General features: G+C 38.3%; 4 protein-coding genes across 4 annotated transcripts; 2 read left to right on the forward strand and 2 right to left on the reverse strand.

Annotated features, from left to right (window-relative positions):
• Positions 1 to 1,922: 1,922 nt before the first annotated feature.
• LOC131781851 (chondroitin sulfate ABC exolyase-like) lies at positions 1,923 to 7,574 on the forward strand. Its single transcript, XM_059098569.2, has 4 exons — positions 1,923 to 1,949; positions 2,749 to 2,820; positions 3,307 to 5,333; positions 5,945 to 7,574. The coding sequence occupies exons 2-4, from the start codon at positions 2,751 to 2,753 to the stop codon at positions 7,385 to 7,387; spliced, it is 3,540 nt and encodes a 1,179-aa protein (XP_058954552.2). The 5' UTR covers positions 1,923 to 1,949; positions 2,749 to 2,750; the 3' UTR covers positions 7,388 to 7,574.
• Positions 7,575 to 9,967: 2,393 nt separating this feature from the next.
• On the reverse strand, positions 9,968 to 13,404 carry LOC131781823 (E3 ubiquitin-protein ligase RNF216-like). Its single transcript, XM_059098539.2, has one exon. The coding sequence runs from the start codon at positions 13,321 to 13,323 to the stop codon at positions 11,293 to 11,295; it is 2,031 nt and encodes a 676-aa protein (XP_058954522.2). The 5' UTR covers positions 13,324 to 13,404; the 3' UTR covers positions 9,968 to 11,292.
• A 259-nt stretch (positions 13,405 to 13,663) lies between these two features.
• Positions 13,664 to 21,021, forward strand: LOC131781792 (BRO1 domain-containing protein BROX-like). Its single transcript, XM_059098510.2, has 11 exons — positions 13,664 to 13,823; positions 14,751 to 14,954; positions 15,394 to 15,489; positions 15,785 to 15,857; positions 15,958 to 16,066; positions 16,765 to 16,854; positions 17,184 to 17,269; positions 17,921 to 18,002; positions 18,203 to 18,353; positions 18,926 to 19,082; positions 19,727 to 21,021. The coding sequence occupies exons 1-11, from the start codon at positions 13,666 to 13,668 to the stop codon at positions 19,826 to 19,828; spliced, it is 1,308 nt and encodes a 435-aa protein (XP_058954493.2). The 5' UTR covers positions 13,664 to 13,665; the 3' UTR covers positions 19,829 to 21,021.
• Positions 21,022 to 21,063: 42 nt separating this feature from the next.
• On the reverse strand, positions 21,064 to 23,919 carry LOC131781810 (ficolin-2-like). The gene is made up of 4 exons (XM_059098529.2): positions 23,312 to 23,919; positions 22,693 to 22,825; positions 22,302 to 22,430; positions 21,064 to 21,802 (listed from the first exon to the last, which is right to left on the reverse strand). The coding sequence occupies exons 1-4, from the start codon at positions 23,459 to 23,461 to the stop codon at positions 21,189 to 21,191; spliced, it is 1,026 nt and encodes a 341-aa protein (XP_058954512.2). The 5' UTR covers positions 23,462 to 23,919; the 3' UTR covers positions 21,064 to 21,188.
• Between the last annotated feature and the right edge of the window lie 845 nt (positions 23,920 to 24,764).

Genomic DNA, 24,764 nt, shown 5'->3' on the forward strand with positions numbered 1-24,764 from the left:
AGGACGCGACCACCTCGTCTTGCAGGTTTGTTGAAGTTACGTTTAAGCTTGTTTCCCCTTACTGAAATGAAAACACTTCAAATTTCTCAAAAAGGGCTTTTTATTAAACCCTCTTGCTCTGTGGAGATGGGTTAGCTTAAGATGTCCAAAATTGTGATGGGTGTATTATTCATTACCTTACACTAAAAGCGTGCTTTTGAAATAATTTCTGCAAGTACCCATGTTTAGTAAGTTTAATCCCACGCACTGGGAAAGCTTGCTCATTGATTTCTGAATCAACTGATCCTGTCATTGGGCTGACATTTCCAAATTAATTTAGGTTATCGCAAACAATATGAATGTCAGGAACGGGATACGCTTTGAATAAATGACATTGCATCCGGAATTACATTGGGAGATAGCGGAAAGATAAAAAACGATCCAACCAACCTTGTCTCAGTAAAGAGATAAAATGCTTTTGCTCTTATTGTTTTTCTTCCAGAGCTAGCTGATCAAAAGAATATTAAAGGGTTATGTTTCTTCCATGGCTAAAAGCAGGTCCGGCTAAGGTGGAATTGGAAAACTTGGCGAGCCATCATTGGCTCTCAAGACACTTAGTAAATCTGCTCGGATTAGACAATATTGCAAGTGCACAGGTTCATTTTTCAACTACCCAAGGCATTGTGAAGTAGGCAACCTGCTCATACGAACAGGAAACTTTGACTTAAAATACACACATGTAGGTCCAGGCGGTGAAAAACCGTAAACGCTCATTAATGAAAACTGCTCGTTTGTTGGATTACGTTCGATTACAAAGCAATAACGTAGAAGAAAGGTTCTAGATTGTAGTTTAGCATGCTCCTTGGCGATTTGCTTCTATGAATTATTTATTTAAGGTTCTTTAGCTTTTTGTTAAAAATTCTGCCTTTATTGTCCGCTACGTCATTTGCAGGGGCACAACCTTCTACAGTTCAAAATTACCTAAATAGTGAACACCATGCCATCAAGCTTTCAACACAAAACAGAAAAAAATGGCACGAAAGAGTAGCTAAAAGTGCTGTTTAGTAAACCAGAAATAGAAGTGTTCTTCATGATAACTTAAAAAACAAATAGAAATAAAATTATATGTAATCAAATATTCGTGAATCGTTCATTTAAAGAGATTAGACCTATCCAATAGTCAAAGCAATATTTTAAATAAAAAATGCAGAGGTAAATAACCTAAGCCGAATGAAAGTCGAGAATTGTATATCACAAGAATCAGTTTCCGTCCATTCTTATCTCATCTTTAATGCAGAAATGTATTTCCCTTTTCTTTAACCTGCCCTCTCGATATATTATTTCATGCGAACTGTCACTCATAAACAGAAAAATCCTTTAAAAAATTTTGGCTGATCTCTTTTTCCGTCTTTGATGACTCACAGACATTATTGATATTTATGATACGTTCTGTTGATTAAGAGGAAGCCATGATAAGGGTGGCGAATGGTAAACTCTAGTAAGAACTAGTAGCAGTTTTGGCCTCCCGCCACAGAGATATCATTTCAGTCCCAGAGATCAAAGTTCCCTGTTGATGTCAACAGGTTGTCTACTTAAAAGTGCTCTGGTTACTAGAAAAGTGAACCGGTACATTTTGTAATATTGTCTAATGAAAGCAGATTTAATGAATATTTGAAGGACCAGTATTACCTTGCCAAGGTTCCTGTTCTGAGAGAAAAAATCAAATCGTAAACTCATTTCAGTATTTCATATCTTTACACTGAAACAAGGTTGGTTCGACAATCTTTGTCTTTTACGCCATCTCTAAATGTAGACAATCCAGTGTGAGATTGAGTGTCATTTGTTCAAAGCACTGCCTGTTCCCTACATTGATATTGTTTGCGATATTGATTGTCAAACCAATGACAGGGTCATTCAATTCAAATTCCAAGAACAAGCTTTTCTGGAGCGTTGGACGAAATTTGCACGAGGTATTTGTATAAGATATTTTAAAAGCACGTTTGCGTATAACCATGAATCAATGATACACCCATTGCAATTTTTTACACCTTAAAACATCACATCTCTAGAGTAAGAGGGTCTAAAAAATAGCGTGATGGGATATTATGAGGCGTTTCTCATTTCTGATGGGAAAACTACTCTGAAGGAAAGCAAAAATCTTGGAAAATGTGGGCTAAATGGGTACCGCCCTTTATAGTTTATGTGAGTCAGAAAATAGGTAGGGTACATCTGGTTGAAATAACCAAACATAGTTTACGACTGAGGTTTGACTTTTCCACTGACTTTTCTTCAAATTATTTCTTTACCATGATATATTTTTCTTGGTTGTGCGAAAAGCCTTCGAAAAAACGTCGTTAAGGACTAGAGTGTGGTCTCAATGTTTCTTCCAGTTTTCCTGGCTGCCGAATCGATAAGAGTGGGGCAGTTCTACAAAGCTCAAACCCTGACTTAATTTCTCTAAGTTCATGAATTCTTCAAGTTACTTTATTAGCGAACATAAAAAAAAATGCCAAAGGCTAAGTGAAGCTTAGATAAACTCTAGGCTATCTCTTCGAGAATGACTCTATTTCTGTAAACCCATCAATTCAAACGATGCAGTATGGAAGCGACTCATGGTTCAGGGAAACTATCCAATGAGACTCACTCAGAATCGTGAAGCTCTAGCGTGGTTAGGGATTTGGTCCATTTCGTTCTTGCACCGTCTTTCTTTGGAGACGATGTAATAAAAAAAAAAATATTCTCCCTTTCTTATCATGTTATTCTCTACAGACATGCAACAAACCTCATTTGCATTTCTTGTTCTGATCAGCCTCGCCTTTTCCTTATTGGATCTTGTGGAAGGTAAGACATTAGGAAGTGGTATGTTGCAGAACAGCTTCATCTAATGAGATGAAAACAATTGATATAAAGGAGATCAAGTTTAAAGTTCACGATTTATTTAAAACTATACTTAATAGATTCTAAAACGCACGGCGCCAACAGTTAACAGTGATGATAATAGTAATTGTAACAATGGTAACGATGATAGTATTAAAGTTGTTGGCAGGATAAGTTGCTTGTTAGGAAATTCTTTTTACAAGTATTCAATAATTGCCGAACAGGGAGCAAATGTAACAATTTTGCGTATACACGTTTATTCTTGGGCTAAAATCAACAACCAGTCAGCCCTTTACAGTTTCATACGCCATCTTTTCTTTTTTTCTCACGAAGAATTACCAGTTTCAATCTTGGGTTTCAATCTTTTAAGTCAAAGAGTTCCCTGATATTTCAACCTAAGAAGAGTTTGTTGCTCAAACAATACGTTCCTTAAATTCATTTATTTTAAAGGCAGCCAATGCGATGAGCTACTGGATTTCGAGGACAAAAATCAACTCAAGTGCTTCGCAACTCGAGAGGGTTCCATTAAGTCGTTATCTGATGAGAGAGCAAAGAATGGTCTGTACTCTCTCAAGTGGGAGTCAAAGTCTACTAGCAAGTCGAGACTAGTATACACCAGGCCCTCCTCGTCGTCCATCAGAGGAAAAAAACTTAGGTATGGAGGAGTAAAAATCTGGCTTTACAAGGAAAGGGCGTCTGAAGGAAAGATGGAAATCCGGCTGAGAGACAGTAAAAAGAAAAAAACAATTGGGTTGATCCCAGTTAATCTTAGATTTAAAGGATGGAGAGGAATATGGGTGGCCTACTCTGAGTGCAAGACATCCTCCAGGAGTATATACGGTTCTGCTCAGTTGAATCGAGTCAGTTTTGTATTAAGCCAGAAGGGTGTTATCTATATTGATATGCTAGATTTTGTAGACCATATGGCCTTCCAGAGTCGCGATAAAATAGTTCCACCATTTACAACGAAGTGGAAGGATGCAACGTTCTCTTGGCAACAAACACATCGCTGGAGTAAACAGAAACCAACCGACCTTCCCAAAGCTGTCGATGCATCTAAAATTTTGAGTATGAAACACATTGAAAGTCGCTTTAAAAATTTCTATTGTAATGAAAGGAAAACTAGTTATGATTTCGTTGGATTTGAGCTCGAGCGTTGGAAAGCAATGACGAACAGCTTTGGCAGGGCGAACAAGGAATATGATAGACTTACATTTAAAACGTCATCAGACTCCACGAAAGTGATCAGTGGTCCTCCATTGTTTTGTCGTAACTGTAAAATGGGAACCAGAAAGTACTCTACCAAAGATCCTACGAGGAAGTTCAGCTTTGTTATGGCACAGATCATGCTACCTCTAGCGGTAGAATATTACTTGAGGTCCCGTAAAGCAGAGATGGATAAGATAGTAGAGAAAGAGACCACAGATCAAGCCCTTCTTTCTACTGATCCAGCAAAGATAGAAGAGTCGGTAAAACGGATCGCAGGAAACCGTAAAGCCAGAAGAGATGAATTTTACGCCTTCCTCCAAAATCAACAGAAGGTCCCTTACGACAAGGCAAAAGTGCGTCGGTCATTGGAATACTTAAACAAAGCTCGTCTTCAAAGAATCATCAATTTACTGGATTATGTAGAAGACCAAGGATGGGCAGATGGCAGTGCTATAGGTTCCTTGAATCATGAGATGAATCGAAATGGCGCTGCATATATGCATACTATCCTTTTACTTAAAGATAGTCTACACAAACATTCCACAAACAAAAGCAGACTGCTTAACTTGATCAAGACCGCAAAATGGTACAACGACTTTGGAGAAGTTTATCAAAAGAAATTCGAGTTCGGAGGGACGACAGCCGACAGAATGATTACTATAATGCTGTTTCGGCTCATCATTGTTTTAGTGATGCCTACAAGTTCTGAGGAAGAGATAAAAGCCAGACAAAGAGATATGGACGCTGTTAAGAGATGGATGGACAACGCTTTGAAAATCAACAAGGCGTTTGGAGGAGTTGTAAAGCCTGATTACACTGGCTTCCACCACATGGCGTTTTATGGATCGGCTTACATACCGCAGGCATTGCATACAGCATCACAACTGCAGTACCTTCTTGAAGGAACTGATTTTGCCTTATCGGCCTCATCGAAAAGAAACCTACTAAAATCACTCAAAACTCTGCGAGTTACAGCTGTGAAATACTCTACGCCCAGTAGCGTAGGAGGACGCTTTACCGAGTACTTCAAAGCTGTTTTGGTGAAAATACTCCCTGCATACGCTTACATCAGCGTATCTCATTCAAAATCACTGGCCTCAACACCAAAAGTTGGCACATCCGTGCCTGATGTCACTAGCGATGTGAAAATGTTTCTACGTCTTTACCAACCTTCTGACGATTTAATTGTTAATTATCTCAATGATGGAACAATTCGAAAAGGCAAATCCTACATGAATACTCTGGGGTCTTTGGAAATAATGAGCCAAGTACGTAAGACCCGAATTATCTTAATATGTATGCAACAATGGTTGAGATACCTAGAGCATTACTAATGATGGAGAGCTTTCATTCTTATCATCTTATTGCACTCTCCAACGTTTTAGACCCACGTTAATACACATTCGTATTGCGGCAGAAAGAATAACTTCTCTTCAATCAATAGAGGATCGGTGGATAATACAAAAGAACAACAAAAAATAAAACAAAACATACCCGAATGTGCAAAGTTCCAGTCATCAATAGATACTGCCTTTAAACTTTTGAGATTCCTATTGGAATGACGCAAAAAGTTTTAAACACCCTATGCTGATACGTCAAAATTTAATAGTCAGTAGCATCTAGTGAATTTTTCCGAATTATAGACTCTAACCAGTTAGACATGTATGTGAATATAACCCCATGATACCTGATTTTTGTTTTAGGTATGTTTAGATAAGCTTGGTTCTCAATGACAAGTATAAAATCGAGTATTCCTCCGGACACATTCCGTACTTTATTAAGAAATTAATAAAAATTAGTTTTTTTACAGTAATTTTAAGCTATCATTGCCATATCGTCGTCCGATGGTGTTTATCAAAAACCCTTTTTTGGTGACTAGGTGTTCCAGAAAGCCAGTGTAAATAAGAAAATGACTGCTGAGTCATCTCCGGAGGGGCATTGGTCCAAGAACTTTGCAGCTCTTTCTATTCATCGTCGTGAAGACTGGGTAGTTACAGTGAAAGGCTTTAACAGATTTGTCTGGGACTTTGAGCAGGGCAAGGGTCAAAATTTGCACGGTATTTTTCAAAGCCATGGCCAGATGATTATTGCTAATGACGAGGAGTCGTTAAAGGCACATGATATAGAGAACGGATGGGACTGGACAAAAATACCAGGAGCCACTACAATGAATCTAAGCCTTTATGAAACGCTACTCAAGAAAGCGAGGTATTTCAGTCCGCGATCTTCAGCCGGAGGAGTTACCTTTAAAGGGCCAGAGCCTATCGCGAGAGGACTCTTCGCCATGGACTTTCATCAACCAGATTATCAGTTCTTAAACGTAAGTGATCGTCATCGTAATATGAAACTCTACTTTAAAAAATCTGTTTTCTTTTTCCAAAGCGTATTGGTCTGCTTAGGCAGCAACATCAAAATTGAAAATGGTCCTGGAAAAGAAGCACAGACAACACTCTTTCAAGACAAGCTTCAAAGAGGTTCATCGACCTTCAATATTGAAGTAGATGGTGTAACAAAGGGTATGTCAGCTCCTTTCCCCGCTGAGACACCGGCTTTAAGTTCAGAGGGGTACATCACTCTTACTGACACGAAAGGCAATGGCTACTACATTCCAAGTTCCAGTGCTTCGAGTCTCAAGGTTAAAGTTGAGAACCAAAGCTCTAAAACTCCAGCTGACAAGCCTTCTAGTGGTCATTATGCCACCGCCTGGTTTGAGCACAGTTCATCCGATGACAAATACGAGTACGCGATTTACGTTAAAACACCATCGTATCCCAAATCTGCCAGCGATGTTTGGAAATCTCAGGCGACTAGTACCACGAGAAAAGTATACACAGTTTTGAAACAGGACAACGAAGCGCATGTGGTGAAATTTGAGATGACCACAGAACGCTGGAATTGGATTGACGCCCAGTATGGTTATGCAATATTCGGGTCCATCATGAAGCTCCCAGCCGAAGGTCCAGTCAAAGCTGTCAGCAAAGATTGCCTCATTATGGCGAAAGAAGATTCGAAGTTCCTTTATTTGAGCATCAGCTATCCTGATCTCGCATTTCCTACGTCTAAGCCTTTGGAGAAAATACAAGACATAAAGGTGAAAGAGGAGTACAAAATGGAGAGCGAAGACACCGAAGTGCAGGTGACGCTGAGATATGATGTACTAAAGACCCTACCCACAAAAGCATATGCTCATGGATCCCCAGCAGAATACTTGCCAATAGTTCAGGTTGAGTCGCCATCCTCGCCTAAAGCGAGCAAGGGAAATAGAGTTGTCTTTGTCAACCTTAAAGATGGATTCAGCGTAGAAGTTAAGCTGAGGAAGTAGTTCTATATCCCCAGGAGTTTTACCAAACGAAAGACCCCAGAAGTGGTTGTAAAAGGAAATATGTATCGGCCATTGTTGTCGCTGTGATTACTCACAATTTAATACACCAAATCCTTCAGGTGATTCTTGTGTCTCATTGTTTTTTTGTTACGGTGTATCAGTCAGTCAAATGGAGGTTGATCTTAACACTGAGTGAAGCAAATAAAAGTAATGATGAAAATGATAATAGAATGAAAACAAAACACATTCAAGAGTGACTGTTAATATCTATCTGTTCTTTGATGAAAACAGGGTCTGTAGATTTTTCTTCATAAAATGGGAAGCTCAAATATAAAATTGTCTTAAAGGAAAGGTATTTTCTAACTAGCTAATGAAAAAACTTGATCTCAATTTACATCAGTTTCGGGCCGTTTACTTTGACACTCCTCAGTCTTCAACATCGTTCTTACCATCAGTCGGCGAAAGATCTTTTATATCTCATAAACTTGTGCATACTCAGTGTATGGACTGACAGTTGAAGTGATTTTTGGCGAAGAGAAACAAGTTTTGTCGGCGTCTAGTTGCTAGTGCGGAAGGGCCCTTTACCACCGTGAACATAATTACGCATCCCCCCAGACGGTGGAAAGTCAACAAAGTGTTCAGACATTAGTTCAGAAAACTCGGGGGGGGGGGGAGGGGGGGGGGGGCTCGAACAGGATGGGAGAAGGGAGGACTGGTGTAATTCTCCACCTCTTCGCTATCGGAATCTTTTAATTCCTGCATCCACCACTCGCCCCTTTTTCTGTTAAATTTTCCTCTTCGCGCGTTCTTTTATTCTTTTATCTCTTATTGCTTTCTTTGTTCCATCAATTTTCCCTCCCTTCCTACCTCCTTCCTTTTTTCCTCCTGTGGGCAGCGGGATTCTCGAGAGGGTGGAAACAGGCGAAACACGATGTCATTGCGTCTATTTTTTTGACTGGAAATGACACATGTTTTTCATATTTTAGCTCCTAGATGTCTGTTTACGGTTAAATCATGATTTTTGGATAAAGCGACGTAAGCAAGAACTGTTTCTATTATGTCGTGCAGTTTTTTTATGACTGCGTGAGAGCATGCACGATGTTCATTATGTACTACCGAGGTGTGTTCATACTGTAGGAGGTAAGGCGCAACAGCGGTCCACCTCCGCTTTCAAATGCATCAGAGACGTTAAAGGAAAACGTGACACTGACATCGCAAATTTTGACGCAATAAGTCACCGCTTCTGGTCTGGAATTAAGTGAAGTGGTTCATTGTGTTTTATCACAGCAAGTATGTAACTCAAATAAAGAGGATTTCATGTTTTCTATACGATAAATATATAATTCAAACTTGCTTTGTGTTTCTTTCATGAAATGCATTCTTAAGAGCTAATGTCAGCATGCATCAAACAAACAGCGGCAAGTCACTCCTACTTTCATATTTTGTAGCCCAATATGTTCTAATAATTGTAGTGTAGTTTTTTTTGTGAAAATATATTTTAGTTTTCGAGAAATGACTTTTTTCGTTCGACCGCTCAAATATGCAAATTTTCACTGTGGATATTACCGAAGTTGTGTGACCTCATGTAACGAATGTACTAGATCTACGGTATTTCTGTGAACCTAATCCACCATGTACATTTCATAGTCCCTATCAAGTAAAGTTTGCCGGACTATGAGTTCGTCTCAAGATAGAACAACACAAATACAGAAGGAAATTTTTACAGTAATTTTATAACCACCCTTTGGCATTTTAAAAGCTTGAAGCTCAGTAGATTCTGTCATATACGTCATTGTTAAAACTGTCTTTGTTTTGATGCTATTTTTTTACGACATAGGAAAGTATGTCGGGCAAAAATATTCACCAACAAATAAATATTTCTTTGCCAGCTTAAATAAAGACAGGGGATTAAGTTTAGATGATAAAACAAAGGATTATGTTCACAGAAATACCGTAGGTCTAGTACATTCGTTACATGAGGTCACACAACTCGGGTAATATTCACGGTGAAAATTTGCATATTTGAGCGGTCGAACGAAAAAAGTCATTTCTCGAAAACTAAAATATATTTTCACAATAAAAGACCACCACAATTATTAGAACATATTTGGCTACAAAATATGAAAGTAGGGGAGAAAACAAATTTTGGGCGACTTGCCACAATATTTCAAATTTGGTCGATGGATGCTGATATCCCCTCTTAAGTAAAAGTAACATAGTTTTCAAAAATTTTTTTTGGGAAAAAAGTCTGGCAATGCTAGAAGCATAACAAGCAACTTTACTAGCACAATCTAAAAGATACTACCTCTTATTGCAAGACTTCTTTGCTCGTATGACTTGTCTTCCTGATGAATTCCCCCTTTATGTTTTGTAATTATGCCTATGGACAAAGTTTGGAAGACACAGTTCTCCAGAGTATTGTCACATGATCCTCATTAGGAACTAAACATACTGCACTGGCTAAGGAGGTCCACTCAGCCATTTCAAACTTTCCCATCATATTTGGGAGAGAACTAGTACTGAAATTCAAGACTTATAGTAAGGTCATGCACAAGTTACACATGGATATCTATCAATCTGTAAGCCTAGAAGGTTGCATTTATTTAATTTCTAACATTAAGCAGTGGTCAGAAATGACTCAGAAAAATGTAACGTGATAATAGAACTGGAACACTTGAAACTACATGTACAAAAAGCCCTGGGTTATGCATGCTAATGATTATTAACTGCTAGAGTGTCACAGGAACAGAAATTATAAAACTCTTCGAATAGAGAATTCAATACACTAATTGGTTCATTAAATTCATATTATCAACTTAAATGTGACATCAATTATAGCAAATAATAAAATATTGTGTTAATTTGCATATAAAAATATATTTTTTTGTTTGTCATTTTTCACAGAATTACATTGTGTACAATTAAAGTTTCAATTTAAATCCCATGCATGAGGTTGTTGCATGGTAGTAAATTCTAAGATTTTACCAACCCTAAAAAGTTCAATAGGAAACTGTTGCTAATGCAATATTCTCACACGTAGTCTTAAATTTTCAAAATATGTCAGGCCCCAATTATATCAAGGGCTGTAGGAAATGTACATAGGAAAATGTATTTTACCCACAAAAAAATATATTCAATGCTTTTTTTCTGCAAGTACAAGTAAGATTCTCAGCCTGGCATGACACAAATATTGCGTACAAAAGTCATAAGTAAAGGGGATGAAGAGAACAGAAATTTGTGCATGGTTCTTTCCGAGTGCCTTCTAAATGTACGTATCTACTGGTGCATCTTGATTTCTTTATCCATCTGCATAAGAGACACAGTACATTTAAATTTTTTGAGCACTTATTACAAATAAGTTGAAATGTAATGTTTTGGAGATCATTGTGATCATATGATAATTCAGGTTTGAGAAATCCTCAAACTAAAACAGAAAATGTAAAACTGGGAGTCCTTCTTGCTGAAAGAATATTTAAGCTTGCTCCCTGAATTTCCTCGTTTAAAACAACTGATACTCTTGAGATCACTACTTTTCAATTCTCAAATACTTTTTTTGGTAAGAAATTGCTTTTACACAAGATTACACAAATGACCAAATTTTAAGTCTGATGTTCAGAACTTCAGTATAATAACAAGTTCTTTACTTTAACATAAACATAAACCCTAAAGGTGAAGCATATATATGTAACCCTCATTTGAGTATTTGTTGACAATAATTTGTAAAATGAAAGATGAAAATCTTCTGGTGTAACATCACAATTTCTGAAATGGGGTGATAAAATGAATAGAAAGTACCTTCTAATGTTTCTAATTCTTCCTCTTGCCAACTGCCAAAGGACATGAATTTCATGTTATAACCTTACTGTAATTCACACTCTCAAGGAGCTACATCCCTAATATAGTTCTCATACATTCTTCACCCTTTTAGCTGGGATGTCCTCTGATTCTGCCTCAAACTTCCTCTTTGCTTCTTGGGCTTCCTTCTCGAGTTCCTTCACTGCACGGTTATCATCTTCGGAAGGATCACTCCACAGCGAACAACTTTTGCATTTTGTGCACGGCTTTCCAGGATCCTTTGGATGCTGACAAAAGTGGTTATAATGAATACTTGGCTTACGGCAGACATAGCACATTGTGGCTCCACACCGACATGTCATTTTGTTGCACCCATCTGATTTGGTGAACTCGCACCCACACTTTGGGCATTTTCTTATCTTTGCCATTGTCATTCTTTCTTCATATGAAAGCCTCACATCCTTCTGTGCTGATTTTTCAACCTCGGTACACTTTAAGCCAAAATGATCAGACCATTCCTCTTTGCAGTACCGACAGGTTTCTTTGGCACAAGAAGGATTCTGGCATTTAAAAACTTTCTCTTCCTGTGGCAAAATTGCTGCAAAATCACAATAGGGGCACTGCACAAAATCATCCATTTGGGCCAATGTAAGGGATTCCTCTTGCACACGATCTTCATATTTCTCCAGGATTTTGGTTGGCAAGGCCTTCTTCAGTTGACTCATGGGAAATGTGCCTTCACAACCATCACTCATGCACACAAGAGTTGTCTTACCTTGGCCAAAAGCAGCCTCCTTTGCATAGTTCATCAGACAACTTGCACAGAAAAGATGACCATCCAGGCACTGAACCATGTCTTCAAAAGCTGCATCTCCATAGCAACAGCCACATTCAATTTTCTGGCCTTCTTCTTCATACTGCTGGTCATTTAAGCTTAGGGCAAATAATCGATCCTTCTCTGCAGTTCTAGAAAGATCCCACTTTTTCACATACTCCATCTCCCTTAAAAGTTCCTCATCCATGTTAAATGGTGAGTAATTTGACTGTACTGGAGAGCGTCCACACCTAAGAAGTTGAATTTGAGGTGGTCGCTGGCTAAGTGCATAGGGAGTCTCATCAACAGTGGCTAATGGCACCTTACTTGTGAGTTGACAAGAGGGTGCAGCTGTCACTGTGGCAGTTGCATCCCTTTGTGTAGAAATGCGAAGTTGTTCCTGCAGATATCTTCTACTTGGGGCATAGTGATATCGAAATATTTGCAAAGCTTTCTTAATATGCCCCTTGGGAATCATTCTGAATTCATTTTGAAGTAAAACTAAGCACTGATTTTGGTATTGCAATGACACTGGACCTGAATAGTCTTTGAAGAAGTCTTTCTCTACACAGACATTTCCAGAAGTATTGGTTCCCAGAGGATTAGTTAATTTAGATGCTTTCTTAGGATAATCACGTTTCTCAATTAACTCATTGCAAGCATGATTGATGGCCACATCTCGAGGGAGATGTGACCACCTGTCAAGCAAGCTTTGAAGATAATCATCTCTTACATCAGGGAATAGAGCGTGAAGGTTTTCCATAGCTCCTTCTGTGGGATCTAGAGGATGTTGAGTGTGTGTAACCTGAACATGTCGATTAGAATCTTGAAGATTCGCTGACGGCATATTCGAAAATGGCGCACGAGGAAATTGTGTCTCTCCTTCGAACGAAAGATTTCGGCTTAGGTCCCTTGTGTTACAACCAGCATTTAGCGGAGGTGGATTAGATGCGCCTCTCGGGGTGGACGAAGAGTGGTATGCCGTAATCTCCACGTCATCAATGATCATTGGTGCAATTCTGGTTGCAGCCGCTGTCTGAACACGGCTCGTTTTCGAGACAAACACTACATCATCGTCTTCTTCTATAACAAACGAGTTTGCTTTTTCGTTTGTAGGTTTTGTCACAGGCACAACTGATCTGTTTGCCGTTAAATTTTCTTCATTAATAGTTCTACTCAAGAGCATGTCAATGCATCCGGGTAATATAGTGGCGGGATCACTTCCAACGGTTTCTTGAACATTCCTTATGCATTCCGTTAAAACGCGGTCATTTAGCTGCGGGAATATGGGTCTTAAGGAATCCAAAATCCTCGCCTCAAACGACATTTTCACTCACTTCATGTGCTAGAGGTAGAGTATGGAATATTTTTTCAGGATTTTCAAGGCAATATCACTTCGGTTTCGAACTAGGCGCGCAAGACGACACGTTCTAGTTTTTATGTCATGTAAGCCGTCTTGAGTGTGATTTCCTGGCGCTGCTCCGCTGACCGAACAATGTGTGAAAATCACACGAAAATTACTGATATGTGATACGATGTCAACGAAGCTTTACGATTGCACAAATCAGATTGATCGGTTTTTTCACGACGACTTCCGATCACTTTGTAGTTTTATCAGCGGTCAGTATCAAAATTACTTTCATCTTCATTTAACACATGGAAATTTCTAATGGTAACCAACAAAAAAAGAAACATTGCATCTGCTGCTATAAATAGTAACAAAATGGCGCACTGGTTTCACAGAAACCCAATCAAGGCTTCTGCTCCTGTTACGTTTGAGTCGATTCGAAATGTAGCGACCAATTCTACCTCGTCTAAGATGCTCTCGTAAGTCCATCATTTTCTTTCGTTCTTATCTAACAACCTACACCGAAAAACTTAGCTGGACAAACACGGCTTGAAATCATCGTTTTCCAGACTAGCGCTTTTAAAATGTTAGATTTTGCTCATTTGACAAATGTCCGCAGATTATATTAAACGTATCCAGTAGGAAAATTAATTTTGCTGTAAATTTTATTTACTTGCATACCTAGCTTAAAATTAGATGTTTTGGATTTGATGATACATTGTTTGATAGGCAGATTGAGGATTAAGATTTAATGCAATTTAATGCAATTTAATGCAATTTAATGCAATTTAATGCTGTTGGGTAAAAAATAATATAACTTAGAACATGACCAAAAATCAGAATACTGGGTAAATTCAATTTTCATCCTAAGAATGAGAGTCAGAGAGAAAAAAAATTGAAGAGGTGGAGTGTTAACTTTCCAATCCTTGTGCACTATATGAAAAAAAAAAAAAAAAAGAGAATTGAGTGATTCTACAGTGCTCAGTATTTGGTCCACCATAAGGGTCTCAGGTGCTGATTACCTTGAAAAGAAAATTAACTGAAATGGGTTATTAAATGTTGCATAATTACTGTCAGGATAACATGGTAAAAAAACTCTCACTTATGATGTTTAGCACATTTGGAAGGAGTGATAATCATTGGTTAATTTTGTCCATTAGGATATTGTCAAGAAAATTCCGAAATCCTCCTTTTTATGAGGGAAGTTAGCTGTAGGACTTTTCCATCACCAACGTCTAGCACTTTGAGAAACAACAATTGCACATGTCTAGTGGTAGTTCAAGGATGTTATAACACAAGTTTAAAGGATAATTATAGTACCTATCTGTTTGTTTGTATTGCATTTTTATCAATCGATAACTCCCCTCCTTAAAGAAAGATCCAAAGTGTTTATTTTCCTTTTGCAGAGAACTGAAGATGGCCAGGGTAAAGCTGTTAAATTCCTTGACAGACCCTTCAAATGATCCCAAATCAATCCAACAGGCCACTGAGCTTTATTTGTCACTCCTTCATGGTCTTGTGAATGATCCAGCCCAAGGATCTGGTGACAGCAAGCTTCGTAAACTAGTCATGTTCAAGTGGACAAACTCAATTTGTGGAAACACTCCAACGTAAGTTTATCTAAGGCTGGTCTATGCAACCAAAGTAAAAGGGGTCATTGACTTGTGGGACATGACATGACATTTGTCCTTTTTGATGTCAACAGATTGAATGGTTTGTCCCACATTTCTTACTTTCTTCAAACACAATATACTTTGTTTACACTGCATTTAAACTCTGCTTCCCCAAAAAGCATCCTAGACTGTATATTGTTCTTCATCTCCTTTTGCACCCCCCCCTCCCTCCCCTTGCCATCTTACCCTTTTCCACCCTTGCCCCTTGATTGGATAGGGACTAAATAGACCTATATATGTAGCTCTATAAGAAAACAGAAATGCCATATATCAATGGCCAATTTCATCAATTTCAACCAGTGACACCAGTCTGAGGACAATTAGAGTATTATAATGATCATGTTCTTTTGTTAATGTTGTCAATTTTTTTCCTCAGTTGTTCAGCTGACAGTGTGTTTGAGTTAACATCTGTCTGCTTGAATGTTGCCGTCTGGTATACAAAGTATGCAGCAAAACTGGCTGCCAAGGGAGAGTAAGTTTGATGGTATTAAACATTAGAATAATTATTATAAATCTTTGTAATATATAATAAAGAAATTATTATTACATTTTTAAGGTGACAACTGATGATTTGACTACTTTTCAAAGGAGTTTGTTATGAATTTGGCATGGGCACCACACATATTCATGATGAAATAGAGAATTTTACTCCATTTTATTTGTTCTACTTTGTCCTTAGTGACTTGATTGTTGCATGTCTTTTTGATATTTGAACTTTATTGCACTTCTGAGATGAAGGAATTAATTTATTAAATGAATATTATCAGGGTAACCATGGATGAAGCAAAGGAAGTCCACACATGCCTTAGAGCTGCAGGAGGAATGTTTAAGTTTGTCAAGGTATTTAGACTAAATATGATACACTTTGGATATCCCTTCCTCTCCCAAACTACTGAAGGTATGAAGTTGGGATATTTTTGGCTAATTCTTTTGTCTGCAGGAAAGTCTGATGCCACGCCTTGGTGACTTATCAGCTGAGAAAGGTGCTGATACTGATCAGCGAGTGTTGGAGGCTTATCAGATGCAGTGTGTTGCTGAAGCACAAGAAGGTAAGTATTACCGAAAGTGATAGTAAGACAAACCAGAGAACATAATACTGCAGCCAATGGCTGAGCTGATAAAATGTGTTTGTGGAACATCTATCACTTTCAAGTTGTAGATGTTGTTAAACAGGTGTGTTTAGGATATCCTTCTTTCTTTTCTGTTCTTTCTCTTCCCCTTTAATCAAGTACTTTACAAGGGAAAGAGGGATTAATAAACTTTTAAATCCTGTATCTCAATCGAGCAGTATATGTAGTTTTCGCAAATAATTCCACATGCACAATAATTGTGCAATAGTTGTCAACTACTTCTGAACACTTTCAAAAATGGCCGAAAAATCAAGGGGTCGTTCTTGCTCTGAGCCCTCCAATTGCATACATGTACTTTGTGATCATATACTTTGAGTATTTTGACCTTTCACATTTGACCTTGTTACATTGCAAATGTCTTTGGGTCAAGCTGTTGTTTGTTTGCTCACTTTTTGGTTTGTTGTAATTTTGTTTTCTGGAGTTAAAAGACTTTACTGTAAGTATGGTTCAAAATGAATTTCCACTCATTCTAATTTAAACCAAATTGAAATTGATGTGTTTTCTACTTTTCTCTTAGTACATTACCACAATAATCCTTGAACGTAAAAGAAGAACAGAATAAACAACATGTAGTTTGAAGGCAACAACTAAAGCTGTTACTTATACTTTCTCTTTAGTTACTGTGGCACGAGCAGTGGAGCTCAAACATAAAGCTTCTCTTATCTCTGCTCTTACCAATGAGACGTCAAAACTGTTTACAGCAGCAAGTATGTTTTTTGTATCTTAAATTATAATTATTTCTATGACCTTGGTTCAACTTTAGAAAAATTGCAATTCATAAACTCTGTCCCACCCCACCCTCCAGCACCGCACCCCAACCCTCCTCTTGTTATTTATTAGCAAACCCTTTGTTCAAAGTGGGTGTCAACATGTGATACCCTTACTGTTGGTAATTTTTTAATAATGAGTTATTTGTAAATATCTAACAGGGTCATTATTACTGTCATTTCCATATTCATTATCACAATTGTTCTTTTAGACAGTAATTCCAGCCTTTAGCTAAAGCTATTTATTACTAAATATTTATTTATTAAAGGTGATTCTCTGAAATCAGTGGAGCCAACTAAAGCTGGTAAATGGAAGAAATACCTTGATTTGAAAGCTGCATTTTATCAGTCCTATGTAAGTTAAAATGTCATTAATTATTAGGTATTAAATTCACAATGGGTTAGAAAGTTGATGGTAGGGGGTGTAGTTGTCTTCACAAGTTATATTTTGTGGGATTTGTTTTCCATTTACAAATTGCCTTTAGCCTCTTTTTCAAAGTGAGTCCGGGTGTTCATCCTTCCATATGATAATAAGTTTTCATTCATGTGCAGATAAAACTCGTTTTCATACAAATGGTTCAGCACCAGGCCTCATTGGTAAAGAGGCTAAAGGTAATTCAGAAATGGCCTATTGCTCAGCTTGCTATCAACGTAAAATATATATGATGGTAAGGGGCAGTTCCTTGGGCTGAAGTAACTATTTGAATAATGATAGGATCCTGATCAAGCACAATACATTCTAAGCATGCACGGGGAGATTTTTTAAAATTTTATTAGCAACTTTGAATCTTCTCGCTCCCTTTCAAACATATCCAATCCTCTTCTTCAACTTTTATGATTTACACAATCCACTTTTTTTCTGGATACATGTGTGTTCATTATCTCCAAACAATTTTGTTTGGAGATAATGTACACCAAATAAGATTCTTTACGAGGAATCTTGAGCTTTTAGTAAAAGTTTCCTGCAAGTTGTTCATCACATTTTCATGCTTCCTGTTCCCTGTAGGCTTACTGCTTTTGTGGGGAAACACTTCTTGCTGAAGATCAGTGTGGAAAAGCCATTCGAGCTCTACAAGAAAGTGATAAATGTAAAGCCATTGTTATCTTTTGTGTCAAACTCTTACTTTCGTTTCAAAAGAAACAGATTCACCTATCCAATAGGTAGTCAGACAGACTGACTGTCAGTCTTTCCGACTGGCAGTCTTAGGAGACCAGTCTTAACTAAAAGATGGTGGCAAAGATGATAGTGTTCAAAGTGAATTTAAAGGAACCTTTTTTTTAACTTCAGTGTACAAGAAGGCTGAAGCAATTTCCCACGAGTACTTCAGTACTAGAGGGCCCGGCACAACAGCTAGACCATGGCAACATCCATTTTTCCTAAAACTTGGTCCCATCATACGAAAGAAGCTGGAGAAAGCCAACCATGAGAATGGATTCATGTAAGGACATCACTGTTTCAAAGTGCGGTTACCCATATTCAGGGCCGATTTGATCAAGGCTGGGTTGAGATAGTGTGAAATTTGATTTCAGATCTGAAAGCTGCAAAATGAAATTCATTTTTATTATTTTTCAAGTTGTCTCCAATTTGATTATTGGATGCTCTAAATAGAATAGAGGAAATTATCCAAAAAAGCTTATTAACAGAGAAATAACGAAACCCGGAATAAAATCTAACCCTGGGTTAGCGGCAATCGGCCTTCGAACAACTGTGGCCAGTACTTCAAACAAGATTAGAGTATTTTGCTTATTCACAGCACCTATTAAAGAGGTTTTCTTATGATAGAGTAGCTTAGAAGGCACTGGCGTATTTTGTCGGGACGATGCACTCTGGATTGAGAGGTCTGAGCTCCAGCCGCGGACGGGAGATGTTAGGCGAGAGGCTTTAATTTCACACTGCTTCTCTCCATCTGAGAAACTGTTAGGGAGAATTCTTCCACATTACTACCCTACTTCTCTCTGAGCTCTGTACTGCTTATAATAATGTTAATTAACCTGCTGTGTCTTTGTTTAGTTATTTCCACAAAGTCCCTGCCGAGCCACCCGAACTTGAACTGAAGGCAACTCATGGCTTAGCAAGTCCTCAAGAGTTCACCCAGCCCGCTCCGCATGCCTTATGGTCAGGGGATACTTATGCTGGATTTGACGCGTCCAAAGCTCACCCTCCTCCGGTAAGTTGCTGTTGTTGTTGTTTTTATTTGTTGGTTTGTTTCTGCAATATGTCGCCAATCAGTCAGTACTACCAAAAACAGTCCTTCTCTGGAATACCCTCACCCGGACGATCGGATTAAACGATCAAATGTTGCCCTCAAGTTCAGACTATTTACTGTGATAAAATAAGAATATTTTTGCGTAGTTCTTTAAAGTATAGCCACAGTGACGTTTTCAACAACGGTAGCCTGTGCAATTTTGACCTTAGTGAGTGAAAACTAACGGAGAGCGCGCGAAAAGCGGGTTAGACTAAGCGCAACCACTGTCTTTCTATAGCCAGCTATTTTGCTCGCGTCCATCGACTGAGAGCCTGGGACGGGCTACAACAATGCATGACGGGATGGTGCTTGAGAGGGTGCTTAAACCAAGATCTATATTCCATTGCAGTGTAATGCACAACGAGCAATCTTCAATAAGGAGAGTCCCCTCCTCGTCATTTTGGCTATTTTGTCTTTGTGACCTTTGTCAAATAACATTCTGTTAGTCTGTTAGAGTATAACGTTTTCCCGATAGCACAGCAAATACTTAAATACTATCTTTAATATGACGAAGTCTCATTTCCAAGATACTCACTTTGAGTGTCTTATTACTATAATTTGTACAGGCTTCCCAAGCTGCGTCAGGTGATGTGAAACCAGTTCCAGAGCCCGAAGATTCAAGTCCTGTAAAACCGGCTAACAATTCGTCTGGATGTGTAGTATCTTAGTTAGAACGTCTCCGTATAATTTTTCATGCCAGTTTTAACTTTTGTTTACTTTGGTGTAAAAAGTCACGAGACTCCTGATTGAGTGGATGGGGAAGGATCTGAAGGGATAAAATGCTTTTGCAGTTTGAAACCTTACATGAGTCCTTGTGCCATTTCTCCTTAAAGAGGCAGTGTCACAGTTTGAACAATTCATCCTAAGTTTAACAAGTTCATCATTCAATTTTTATTCCTCAACCCGGCACACTCTCTCTTAATGTATGTTTTTATCTCCCTCACAAAACGAGCCTAGAGAGACCTCTGTCGAAAGGCAATCTGTTGTGACGCGAAGAATTCCTCAGAAAAATGTGGCATTGCCCCGAAAAAGTTTAAGCACAAGTACAAGAATAACATAGACTGCTTTCGCATTTCGCGACTTAGGAATTATAGTCATGAATGACGTTTTTTGTCAGAGATCAAACCGTACGAGTTACCATAATTTTTTTAAAATCGTATATAGCACGCACTGACACAGTTGAACGCTTTATTGAGAACATAGATATAAATTATATACTGTTGCAGCACAGTCAACCATCTATCTTTGCATTCAAAGTACAAATACAACCTCCAATTAAACTTACTGGTGGAGACAATGAAGCTCAGAAACATCGTAATTTTTGTTGATTGTATTGTGCAATATTCTCTTAACCCTTTAACTCCCAAGATCTGATTGTTAATTCTCTCCTTCAGCTGCTACAAATTTTCTTGTAAATTAGTGATGGGAACTTGGTGCTAGATCAAGATAGCAGCTTCTACCTGATAAGTTTGAATATTCTCATCACCTGTTTGCTGAATAATGTATGGATATTGTAGGGAGAAGTTTCATGTTAATCACATCTGGGAGTTAAAGGCTTAAGTGAGTTAAGATGTGTCGTATGGAACTGCATGTTAGTGTCCTTTGAAGCAAGGTGTGACTGAGTTAGAATCAATTCGTGCCTTTAACTGAGGTTTTCCCATTGAATGAATCCCATCTTATAGCCCTCAGATTCATTTACTTTTGCATGTTCTGGATCTGATGTTAAGATAAGAAATAATTGTCTAGCTGCAAATAACTACCTTTTACACAAACTTTTTTAGGGGTTCATTTTGAAAAAGTAACGAAGTATCACGGACTGAAGCTTTTGAAGTCGAGGATTAATAAACTCAGTATGACAGTAGTTTTGAAACCATGTATCTTTACCATCTATGTGGATTGACATCATTGCGCAGAAGCATTACATATCGACTTTCCTATCTACCAGTATGCAGGAAATTTGCTACCCTGAACTTAGTTAACTGAGTTCTTGTCTAGCAACTATCAACGTGTTATACTGATCCTAACTGTTCAACGTATCTTCATCTCGCTGAACTCGAAATTGCCTGGTGGGGTCCAGGAATTCCACTTCGGTCCCTCTTTTTTATTGAGATTTCCACATCCACAATTCTTGTACCACCAGCCAGCACCATCTTTCACAGCACAATTGATGTTAGACTGTTTGTCATTATCCGAGTCCTTTGTTGTGAAATACTGCCATGAAGAAGAACCACCACAGTCTCCGATAGACCCTCGGTAGCCATTTGGAGATGCCATTTGAAGACGGTATTTATTAGCCACACCATTCACTTTAACGTCACTGTACTCAGCAAAGCCATTTTCATTTCTGTCTGTCCTCAGCTCAATTCGAAGAAACCGAGGTGTTTTCATAAGCATGTGGATCATTTTGTTACCGAGCCAAAAATTACCTTCTTGAATATTCCCAAAGCCAGCTTCGTAGTCAGTCCAATTTCTGTCGAAATTGACCCTCATAAAAGGACGTGTACGTCTTTGCAGGATTGTCCAACCTCCACTGTTCGTTTGTTGGTCGCAGAGCACTGGAACCCAACCAATGCTTTCCAAATGAATTTGTTGCAAGCCGTCTGAGTGGTTACTCGTCAGTTTCAAGGCCAGGCAACTTTCTGCTGCATAAAATAAAGCACTTATCAACGCGTTCAAGAAAGGAGCTGTCATCGAAAAGGCACTAAGTCTCGTTCTCAGTAGCATGAGGACCATGAGGAGACTGGGAACATTACCGCTTCTACTGGACAGGATACTTATCAATCGTAATCAAATCCTATGATCTTTATCTGGACTTCAGCTGCGAACGTTTCTGTCTTAAGTCTGTTCTAAGAGTTCAATAAGTAAAACGGAGCGCAAAACTAAACGGCGTGGTAGTAACAGTGGAGCGAAAAAGGAGAGAGGCTTGGATCCGCAGGCATTCGCGTTCATCTTTTGCTCTTCCGCTACTCTCGTGTCGTTTACTTTCGCGTGTCGTTTTACGTATTGGACGCCTGGAACACGCTTCTGATATATGGGAAATACGAGGTTCTCTTGGAGAGGAAAATTTGGTTAAAAATTGATTTTACCTTTCTTGGAGAGGTTTTTGGCAAAGATTGCCTTGTACAAGAGTTAAGAGCTCACCTTTTTCGCAGTTTTCGCCATGAAATCCACTTTGGCAACGACAAGAATAGCCATTGGTGATGTCGAAACAGGTGGCGTAGTTCTTGCAGGGGTTAGAGGCACAAGGGGTCGTGCCGAGCGGAGATGAATCTAAAAGGTGACACTATCAGGCGTTAGTTTATAGCTGCCGCGTGTCTTTTTTCGGTTTCGCTTGGTCTGTAGACTGTTTTCCCTTTTTAATCAGATATTTAAGTATGATATTATATTAATATATTTATGAAAAGCCATACGTCTTATAAACCAAGTAAAACTTTCGTCTATTTCATTTTGCTATTATTATTGTTATTATTATTATTATTCATTTAGTTCTGTGTTTTTTAACAATAGTATGGAATGACAGTAATATTCTCACCACTTTCACTTGTCGAGGCTTTTTGCTCGCAGTATGAACCACTGTAGCCCTCAGCACAGATGCATTTATTCGAATCGTTTTCCTGAATACATTTGCCGCCATTTTGACACGAACTCGCACCGCAGAGAACTGGCTGCAGTGAAAATATTTAACACGTACACAAGGCATAGTGATTGGAGATTTAGGATGGTAGACTCTGACTTGAGAGGAGTAGCTTTCGATGGAAGTATTTATTGGGAATAGTATAACCAAAGTGTGGTAAATTATCAATGCTCCATTTTTATCTAGTGCTGTTGGTATAACCACAGTAAAAAACCAAGACATGCAGCTACATACACAAACGTTTTGGTGCCTGATTGAGCGACCTTGGAGGCCTTTGAGATACTCAACTGCCAGTATCAGCCACTTTACCCTATCAAACACTTCCTGAAGGTTTTCTTTTCCCTTTTCAATAGCGAGGCTTGTAAAATCTTTTCATCTCAGAGCAAAAACCAACCGCACAGGCCAGTCCGACATAAACCACAGTTTTCGAGTTTACATATTCTCATCAACGTTTAGTACTTTTCGATCACAAACGTTTTCGCGAATGCTTTACTCAACCAAATGCTTCCCGACATACCTTCAACTCAAAATAATGAAATCCATCAACTGCAATGGAGCTCTGTGGGTCGTTTTGCTGTTTTTCTTTATTAATATGACAGGAAAGCAGGGATGATTTTGTGGCGCTCCCTTTACCATAGTTGAACGATACACAGCCACATTTGCGCATGCACTGTTGAGCGCATTGGAGCGCTGAGGCAACTTGATATTGAGCGATCACATGATTAATCAGAACAGTGTCTCATCGGGGAAAAGAAGAGAGAAAATAAAAAAAACATTTTGAACTTAATTTTTTTTTATCAAGCATTTATCTTTCCTTTTGCATAACCTTTCTTAACTGGGCTACTTAGTTGGCGTTAATAGTGTCGTATTACCGGGCAACGAAAATAAAGCTTTCTTTGTAGCTTCGAGGAAAGTGCAGTTTTTTTCTCAAAAGTGGTGACCAGAAATTCCTCTCTTGAGAAGAGATAGGATCATGCAGCATATTTGCCAGCTGAACTTTCAAATGGAATGGATTCTTACAAAGAAAGCGAGGAATAACAGGGATGTGAAAGTTCACCCATTCGCTCTTCTTTATTACAATAATAATTTTTTTCCTTTTTTTATTTTTGTGGGGTTACCATTGTATTTTTTTTTCAGGTAAAGTGTTGCCTGGCTAAATGAATAAAACATTTCAAGATTATTGATTGAAGTTTCTTCGAGAGAACTGATATAAACTTCCTGTTGAGATAAATGTTTTGTTGGCGTTTCAATTTCAACCCTGTCGAAGAGAGGGATCTTTTGTGCGTCGTGAAACAAATTTCGGACTAAATAAATATGCTATTCCAATAAAAGGAGAGGATTGATTAATTTGAATTCTAAACCAGACACATTTCTCAGACGTGTTCGACAGCAATCAAGAGAAACTAAAAAAGAATGGAGAAAAAACCTACCCATGCTGTTTTCACCATAGTAACGTTACACTCTATAAGATGAAGTCGTGGGTGCCCGTATTTCTACTAGTTTACTATAACAGATTCTTTGGCAGATTGCTCTTAAGAATCTTTTCTTGTCAGTTTCATAGGAAAGTAGAAACTAAATCGATAGTAAAAAGCTGTTCATAGGTTTCTTTAATTTGCCTCTCATCTTTTGAATAAATGAATATGCTCCGCTTAAAAATCATAAGTTAGCACATCAAATCGACATTATTACTTAGTTTTAAGAGGGAACACGCTCCAAAGAAAACAGGTGACACCAAAATTAAACGGTTTGTCATCTGAAGAAACTATTTTTTCTCATGGTAACTTTTTTCAGTTGTCAGGATCTGATACACATGTATATTATCTACATAATTGCGGGCACTTGTATGCCTGAGAGTCGGGAAGATATAAAATATATCTGTACCATCCCAAAATAAAAAATGTACTACCTTGAAAAACTAACTATCACACTTTTGTTAAAAACTTTTTCTGTGAAATGATTAGGGTTTTTCC

This window comes from Pocillopora verrucosa, chromosome 7 (genome assembly GCF_036669915.1).
Source record: "Pocillopora verrucosa isolate sample1 chromosome 7, ASM3666991v2, whole genome shotgun sequence".
Classification (NCBI taxonomy): domain Eukaryota; kingdom Metazoa; phylum Cnidaria; class Anthozoa; order Scleractinia; family Pocilloporidae; genus Pocillopora; species Pocillopora verrucosa.